Here is a 9,447-nt window from a genome sequence, read left to right on the forward strand (position 1 = left end):
AGAAATCAGGTGTAAAATTCCTTTTGTAGAAATGTTAGAGATCTGAGTTCAGCTGTCTGCTCTTAAGTCATTTACACTATTTGGGCCATTCTCCTCATCTGAAATTTGAGGATATTATAATAGTCCAGGCTCTTCCTAGATCTTAAACTCTAGTAGGAATGTGCTACACCAGTGGTTTTCAAGCCCTAGGTGTTTTGTAGAGTCCTAGGTGTTAGAGAAGGGTGCTTTAGGGACTATAATTTGGAAGGAAGGGGGAAGCTTGCATGCGGGGTTGATCTCCTCAGTTCTGCTTTAATCAGGACAGTTCTAGAAATGAGGACTGCTAGAGGAAAAGGTCTGCCGACCCACCATTTTAGAGGGTGTGCTTTAACTTGTTTTTAAAATTCATGTGCATGCATTTATACTCTCCATGTAGTCTTACTTGATCCTTTTTTGATGGGTGAGCATACTTTATTAAGATCCCTACTGGAACCAGGGACTACATAGTCTATTCTTAGAATCCCTTAGTGCAGTCACCCTTAAATCAGCTGGCTTTTCTTTTAACACCTAACTGGAATAACCCAAGGAAATGAGTAGCTCAGAGAATGGAGCATTTCAAGGGAAGACTAGGGGAAGGCATAGATTTCAGATTTTGAGCAGCTCAGGTATGTGGTTTGTGGGGGTAGAAATGGTTTAGGGGAGAGGAGGCAGGACTTTGGAGATAAGTTCCAAAAAGGCAGTGCAAGGCACTAAAGGTAACTTGAGATATGGCCCAGTTGGCAGCATTGCCTAACTCTTGAAAGCCAGGGTGCCGCTCCCTTGTGTTGTACTCTACCCTTCAGCGCTTGTAATCAGGGTATCCTGATCAGTTTGGAAGCTGTGAACCACACACAGCCATTCCTAATTGAGCTTAGTTGCTGCTCTTCACTCTTCACACTTTATATTACTGTCTGTTCATCCATTCCTCATCTTGTTCTCAATAAATGATAGAAATAAAAGGAGATACGTATGTGTTCTTGCGGGACGAAATAGCAGCAAGTCCTGTCATCTTACACTGCTTTTAATTCCCTCTTCTTTATTTTCTTTGCAAGTTTCCCCATTTTTGTATACCTAAAACCTGTTGCCTTTAAATGCTTTAGGGCATTATGTATTTTATTTTCTGTAAAGAAAAATGTGGGCATTGGTGGTCAAAAAATACGTACATCAATTTGTGTCTAAGTATTTCTTGTCTTTTGAACTGTGTTCTCTGTATTCTTTGATGCCCTATTTTTCTAAGAATACTCAATTGTGGTAATTAGATTGAAATTATAATCGTTGCCCCAATTCCTAGAACTAGTTTTGCTCCATTGCCACACTTTAGAAATGGTTTTGCTTTAGAGAATTCACTCCTACCCTGCCAGGAATTGCAACAGTATGGAAATGTTTCAAAATCAGTAACTCTGTTTCACATTTGTAATAACTTTTTATTATGTTAACATAGTAAGTTCAGCAAAACATCACTGATTTGAACTAATTTGTCACATTGGTCTGAATTATATGGTAAAAGAAATTTTGTTTTGCCCTTTTGTTCTGTTTTTTTCAGGTCAGAGTTCTGCTGGATTTGCATGTTAAACATTTTGTATACAAATATGTATTAGATGTACAGGTTGAGTATCCCTTATCTGAAATGCTTGAGACCAGAAATATTTCAGATCTCGGATGTTTTTTTCAGATTTGGAATATTTGCATTTATACTTACAGGTTGAGCATCCCAAATCTGAAAATCCGAAATCCGAAATGCTTCATTAAGCATTTCCTTTGAGCATCATGTCAGCACTCAAAAAGTTTTGGATTTTGGAGCATTTCAAATTTTGGAGTTTAGGATGCTCACCCTGTGCTTTAAAGCAATTTATTTTTCTCTAATTAAATATATCTTCTGCAATCTTTTACTTTGTTAATTTGTTTGATAATTTGTTTGTGTAGACAGTACCAACGGTAATGTCACCCATTTGAATTATTGAAAATTTATAGTAAGAGGTTTTGGTTTGTTTCTTTGATTCAAAAGGAATATAGATAATACACATTTGTCGAACACTTTGCTTTTTAAAGCACTTTTACAGCCTTGTCATTTCTTACTCCTAACAACCTGTGGCATAGAGGGGAAGATGTTATTGTCCTTGTTTGACAAAGTAGCAGGCAGAAGCCACGCCTGGTGAAAAGCCTGCATCGCCACTCCCCTCTGCGCCTGCCACGTTACCTCTCCTTCCTGCACCTGCATCACCATTCCCCTCTGTATCTGCCTTTCTTTTTCTGTGCTGTAGCTTCAGAGGAACTTGGTAACAAGAAGAGCATATTCCTTTTACAGCCCCTCAATCTGATCAGCACTTAGTGTGTTTTCAGTGTTTTGCTTGTTTACTGGATTTCATTATGTCACTTGCAGAGTTAAGAGAAAAGTTAATTGGGCCTGGTGGAAATACTATGAAACTCTAGATCAGGTATATTGTCAGCTTTGGGGATTTGTGTTTAGCAGTTGCCTATGTTCTTAATTCATCTGTGACTTGAAATGGAGTACACAAATGACTTAAAAAATTTTTTTCTTCCTGAGTAATCAATAATGTTTATTAGTTTTCAAGTGTTTCTTTAAACACATGGGCTCTAATTGTCAGAATACCTCTTTTTTTTATGAAGAATGGCATTGAAAATCATGCGGCCATGGAAAATATTTGTTCTGTTTACAAACAACCAGTTTTCTTTCCATTATATAAGAGAGAAAATCCTTAAAAATTAATTAACTTATTAGTAATTACCAAGGGAAGGTAAAACTAGAACTCAGCTCACTGATGAAATTGAATTTTCACTATTTCAATCCTCCTTAAGAGATTTTGGATTTTTTTTTGCTGTAGTATTTGAGACGGGCATGTTTGTTTCAAGTCACCTTGAAAATTACTTTCTTTTCTTTTTGAACTACTAACTGACATAATAATACTATTGCAAATTTTGCAAAATCATGTTTTTCCTCTAACATTTAGGATCCTTCAATAGTTGGTTTGTTTGTACTCATTGATTGAGAAATAATTTTTCTGGAAAATATTCAGATGGAAAAGTAATTTTTAATTCTTGATTGTTCAGCTTCCATAGAGACTGCACTCCCAGCTCTTGTTGTTCCCATCTTGGAGCCCTGTGGTAATTCAGAGTGTCTGCACATTTTTGTAGATTTGCATTCTGGAATGTTTCAATTGATGCTTTATGGACTTGGTAAGTTACTAAATGATATCATTCAATGTAAGAAAAATTATTTTTAACAAAAACAAAATAAACATTTTCTGTCATTAGGTATTAGAAAGAATGGTATATGTAGTGTCGAAAGTGGGTATGGAAAGAGTAACTCTGGCTGATGTCAGTTCCTCAGGGCCGTTTTAACTCTACTTTGGATTTTCTTGTAGCAGATGTTACACTTCCCAGTATAAAGCATATTCATGTTTCCTTATGTAAAATAATGTTGATGGCTGCTGTTTTTTAGGTTAACTTATCAGTCCCAATAGCTCAGTTTCTATTTTACCACTGGGTGACATGGAAATTACAACAAGGAATTCTAATGTCATTTGTGACTGAAGAACATTTTTATTACAGTAGAAACATCTAAGATGACTTGAGGTACAGAATCCTGGAGGAAAGGATTTTTTTTTTCTGGCCTAAACACAGTAGAAATTAAAGTTTGATTTCTTACTTGTTCTGCTACTGAGTTGGTGTTCTGAAATGATGAAATAAGAATTTAGTGTTTTTGTATTGCTACTGGACAGTGTTCTTGAATATATTAGGATATCTGCTATTTGAAATTAATATTCAACTAGAAAGGTTGAAAATAAAGGACTTTCTGGTTATATTTTATAGCCATAGATTTTTTCTATGGGCTGCTCATGGAAAACTGAACTACTTTGAATGACATCACATTTATGATGGCTAAATGACGCATTTGTGAATTACTTTAACTGTGGGTTCCAAATAAGGCAAATGTTATTTGTTCTTAAAAACTTATATTTAACTGTTTTCCTGATTATTAACATAATACATACTCATAAATAAAAAACTTAAACACACAAAAATTAGAAAAGCAACAGAAAATAGTCTTTTAGGGATGTATGCTTGTCTTAGCAGCTCAGGCTGCCATAACAAAATATCCTAGACTAGGTGACTTAAACAACAGAAATTTATTTTGTCATAGTTCTGGAGGCCAGAAATTCAAGATCAAGGTGTCAGCGTGGTTGATTTCTGATGAGAGCTCTCTTTCTAGCTTGTATGTAGACAGCTGCCTTCTTGCTGTGTCTTCACATGGCTGAGAGAGCAACTTCTCTGGCCTCCGTTCTTATAAGTCTACTAATGATCCTTCATGAAGTCCCTACGTTCATGACCTCATTTAAACCTAATTGCCTCCCAAAGACCCCTTCTCCAAATACCATCACACTGAGGATTAGGGGTTCAACATATGGATCTTGGGGGGACATAGTTGACCCCATAGCAATGCTTTTCTAATTTTTTCTATACTTTGTCCCCATTAATCAAAATCATTTTGTATCTTGCTTTTTTTGCTCATTATTTATAGCATTTTCTACTGTCATTAAAAATTCTAACTGACTTAATTTGTAAGCTGATCTTCAGCCAACAGCTCTTGCATATGCCAGAGATCATTTGTGTTTCATAAGTAAACATTTCAGTGGAGTTTTTGATTTTATGATTTTTAAGGTTCTAAGTCTAGTAATACTATGAGTTTTAAATACTTATAATTTAAAAATACTGATTAAGTAGACTAAGAGTTTGGGGAATTAAAATATAGGCAAAAAATGGATTCATGTATTTGTTACTTGTTCTTTCTGCCAGTGTACATTTGCTATTAATTAGTTGTCGTATCTATAATGCTGCCTAAATGTTAAAGAGGGAAAACAAACTAGGTTGGCTAATTTCTCATGATACATTTAGTTTAATTTTTCTCTGACTCAAAAACAACATAATTTTCTGCCTTAAACAATAATTTTCATTTGTTTTACACTAATTAGATAAAGGTTTTGTTTCCCATGTAAGCAGTTAATTAATGAAGTGCTTTATTCTGTAGACCAGGCCACTCTGGATGACATGGAGAAGTCTGTGAATGATGATATGAAACGAATCATACCCTGGATTCAGCAACTTAAGTAAGCTTATTTATATAGCTCAAGACTAAAAATGGAAACTTATTTTGACAAGATGTTTTCTTCTCCATCATTACTCTTGGTCAGTCACTGTCCTTAAGGTTTATGACATGAAACTTAAGTGTCTTTTGGTACCTTAGAATCTAAATTATCTTGAAATAGTTCCAAGGTGTCAGTTTCTCATATCAAATTCTCCTCTAGAGCAAATATAGGTGTGAAGGGCATAACACTCAACTTTCATCCCTTACCACATTTTCTTCTGTACAAGCACTTTACAAATCACTTACACAATGAATTTTATTGTATCAAGTGTTCTCTGTAATAAAGTACTATTTGTTCTTATCCAGGGTAATCGTCGTGGTTGACTACCAACTGACACTTTCAAAATAGTCATTTCTGCTTCTCGAACACTCGTTCAATTTGGCTCAAAATCCTTTAAATGCTTCACACTGTTAAAGTAAATAAAATTGAAAATGGAGCTAGATATAATTCTGTGGAGTTTCATTACCACTCTGGTACACAAAGGTACCCTTATAGCAACTCTAACAAACTCTTTCTTAAAATTAATAAAACAAAATTCCAAAGGCTAAAAAAAAATTCAGAGACTAAAACCAAAACTGGCAAATGGAGAAGGCAGTATGGGGGGCAGGGGGGGCTTATCTAAAGAAAAGACTATAAAGTGGGATCTATTGTTCTTATAATCTTTTAGCCTCTGCCCTTCCCTTTAGCCCATATTTGAAAAATTCAATATAACCAAGTAATGTTTTCATTAACAGGGTATGATTTTTTTTTTTTCTTTTGAGACAGGGTTTTGCTTTGTTGCCACCCAGGCTGGAGTAAAGTACAATAGCGTGATCTCAGCTCACTGCAACCTCTGCCTTCCAGGCTTAAGCGATTCTTCTACCTCAGCCTCCTAAGTAGCTGGGACCACAGGCGCATACCACCATGCCTAGCCAATTTTTGTTTTCAGGGATTTTTTTGGTTTTTTTTTGAAACAGTCTCACTCTGTTGCCCAGGCTGGAGTGCAGTGGCGTTATCTCGGCTTACTGCAACCTCTGCCTCCCGGGTTCAAGGGATTCTCCTGCCTCAGCCTCCCGAATGACTGGGATTACAGGTGTGTGCCACCATGCCAAACTAATTTTTTGTATTTTTAGTAGAGACAGAGTTTCACCATGTTGGCCAGGCTGGTCTCAGACTCCTGACCTCAGATGTGATGTGCCTGCCTTGGCCTCCCAAAGTGCTGGGATTACAGGCATGAGCCACCGTGCCCAGCCCAGGGCATGATTTTTAAAGCCAGTAGATAGATAATATTATGTGAGCCTTTTTTTTTTTGAGCAGCTATTTAGTTTATCTGTATGTGAAAAAAAAATCAGTCATTAATCTGGGTAGTGATTAATAAAACTTTTAGTGTTTTAGCATCATTGTGCATTTTGGCTAAATAAGCAAGGTTTAAATATCCTAACATGCTTAATAATTCACATCTTGCATAACTTGAGGTTGTTTATCTGGCAGTTCTAGCTGCTCAAAATGTAAACTAAAACCAGAAAGCTAAGTCCCGGAAGCCTTTAACTTACCAAATGTGTGCCTGTACGTAAACTTACATAATTTATTTATAAGAAAAGTCCCCTGATTGTCATTTATAATAATGTTTCTCAAATGATCTGTGGTGAATGACCAGTTTCTCACTAATCTATCATGGGACACTGATTTTTTGAAATAACTTTATTGAGGTATAATTTACATACCATAAAAATGCACCCATTTTAAGTGTACAATTCAATGATTTGTTGTAAATTTACTGACTTTTGCAACCATCACCACAATCCACTTTTAGAACATGTAGGACATTTCCATCACCCCAAAGAAATGTCCATTTATAGTTAACCATTCCCAACCTCAGAAAACTGTGAATCCACTTTCTATTTGCCTTTTCTGGTCATTTCATATAAAGTGGAATCAAAATATGCTGTCTTTTGTGACTGGCTTCTTTCACTTAGCATAATGTTTTCAAGGTTCATCCATATTGTAGCATATATCAGTACATCATTCCTTTTTATGTCTGAATAATATTTCACTGTATGGATATACCACATTTAGTTTATCCATTCATCAATTGATGAACATTTGGGTTGTTTCCACTTTTTGGTTATTATGCATAATGATGCCATGAACATTCATGTGTAAGTCTATATGTGGACTTATGTTTTCTTTTCTCTTGGAGTGGCACCCAGGAGTGGAACTGCTAGGGCGTACAGTAATTTGTTTAGCTTTTAAAAGAAAACACCAAACTGTTTTCCAGAATGACTGTGCCATTTTACAACCCCATCAGTAATGTTGGGAGAATTTCCATTTCTCTACATCCTTGCCAACAATTGTTACTGTCTTTGAATATAGACATCCTAATGAGTATGAAGAAGTATCTCATTGTAATTTTGATTTGTATTTCCCTAATAATGATGTTGAGCATCTGTTTGTTCATGTGATTACTTTTTTAAATAATGTGCAATAAAAATGCATTCCAGGAAAAAAGAAATGAAAGAACATGTACAAGATATAAACCCCAGTGTTTTTTTATTAGAATCAACAGATAAAATTACACTTCACTAAATATAATCAGAACAAACATAGGAAAAAAGAAAATTATAGAAACTGTGTACATTTTTCATCGAAAGTGTACACACACGCAATTAATATAGAAAGTCACTTAGACTCAAGTTTTTTGTCCCACAGAATCATAACAAATAGTGAAGAGTGAGATAGCAATTTCAGATCGACTTTGAAAAGACCACCTGGTATATCAGTAATTAGAATTTTTAATGTGACACATGAGCTTGTTTCTTGTTTGTAATAACTTGTCTGTGTTAGATTGATGATCATGCTAATCATGAGAGATGTTTCTCATGTTTTCCTTTTAATAACATACATAGTAGAGATATTCTCACAAAGCTATGTTGATGGAAATCAAAGTAGAGATTTGAAAGAAATTTTAACAAGTTCAGGATATTCATTTTTAATTTTTATTCAAAATGAAGCAAGTGATGGTATATTTTCAGAATTTATCTTCATTCCTTCATCAGTAACCAATTCTTGCATTTGATCCGTAAAGTTGTAGTTAAATTTTTCTTTCAATGAAAAAAACAAAATGGTTTCCAGAACAGTTGACAAACTACCCTTAAAATGTCATATATTGTAACGTGGTTTTACTGTACATGACTGGTATACAGTTTGTACCACATGCAACTTGCCACACAAATGTATCAGCACCCAAACTGGTCTTTGCCCTATTCATCAAGGCAAGGCTGCTGATATGAGCTGGGATGTTGTGGCATTGTTATGCTGCTGTGAAAATTCTTATTTTCTGTAGTTTCGTTATGCATCAGTGGAGTTTGTGAACCAGCCATTTTATCCCTTTTTTACATATATGGTATCCTAGTTTCAAGGATAGATAATCGCATACAAGGAATAAGAGGAGTACTATATTAAAAACATCAGTGAAATCTGGCAGCTTACCTGAAAGGGACGTGGAAACAAAGGTAGTTAATACTACTGGGACCTGCTAGGTATACTACACACTTCACACATACACAATTTAAAAACTGGGGCTATATAAAGAATATTGAGATTAGTTGGTGCTGTCTTTAAACTATAGGAAATCTGTCACTCCTTATAATAAACTAATATAGTATCTCATCCTTATAGTTAATTCTACCTTATAACTAAGATCATTCACATTGTGGTTTAAACTTCTTAAACTAAAACTAGAATTGACGGTCTAATGCAAAACTATGAAGAAATGATTTGTCATTATGGCCATGTGTCCTTTTATTAGTTCAGTTAAATTTCAATTAATTGTTTTTTTAATGGTCTTTAATCATTCATAAATCGATAGCACACAGATAATCAGAAAAGTCTGAGATTTGATGTGGATTATCACTTTTAAATTCAGGTTTTGGCTTGGACAGCAGCGTTGCAAGCAGTCTATAAAACATCTGCCTACGATAAGCAGTGAAACATTGCAGCTTTCCAATTACTCAACTCATCCTATTGGAAACCTTTCTAAGAATAAACTGTTCATTAAACTTACCCGCCTTCCACAATACTACATTGTAAGTATGCAAAGGAGTGATTTGGAGTGATCAAGTTTAGTAATTCTGTTAGTATCTTAAATGACTTATTGTTTAACTTGCCAATGAATTTTATTGAATATTTGACTTTCATATAGTGATTCTCAACCCAGGGGGTTAGAATGGGGGAGAGAGGAATGTCATGTCTCAGTTGGGGAACATAAGGTATAACCCCATCCCTC

At 35.1% G+C, this 9,447-nt stretch overlaps 1 protein-coding gene across 1 annotated transcript in view; it reads left to right on the plus strand.

Annotated features, from left to right (window-relative positions):
- MED14 (mediator complex subunit 14) overlaps window positions 1-9,447 on the plus strand; it is a 90,787-nt gene that overhangs the window by 33,172 nt on the left and 48,168 nt on the right. Inside the window, 3 exon segments of the mRNA XM_017882144.1 lie at window positions 3,088-3,213; window positions 5,066-5,144; window positions 9,088-9,273. Coding sequence (XP_017737633.1) covers window positions 3,088-3,213; window positions 5,066-5,144; window positions 9,088-9,273 — 391 coding nt within the window.

This window comes from Rhinopithecus bieti, unplaced genomic scaffold (genome assembly GCF_001698545.2).
Source record: "Rhinopithecus bieti isolate Rb0 unplaced genomic scaffold, ASM169854v2 scaffold_1466, whole genome shotgun sequence".
NCBI lineage: Eukaryota > Metazoa > Chordata > Mammalia > Primates > Cercopithecidae > Rhinopithecus > Rhinopithecus bieti.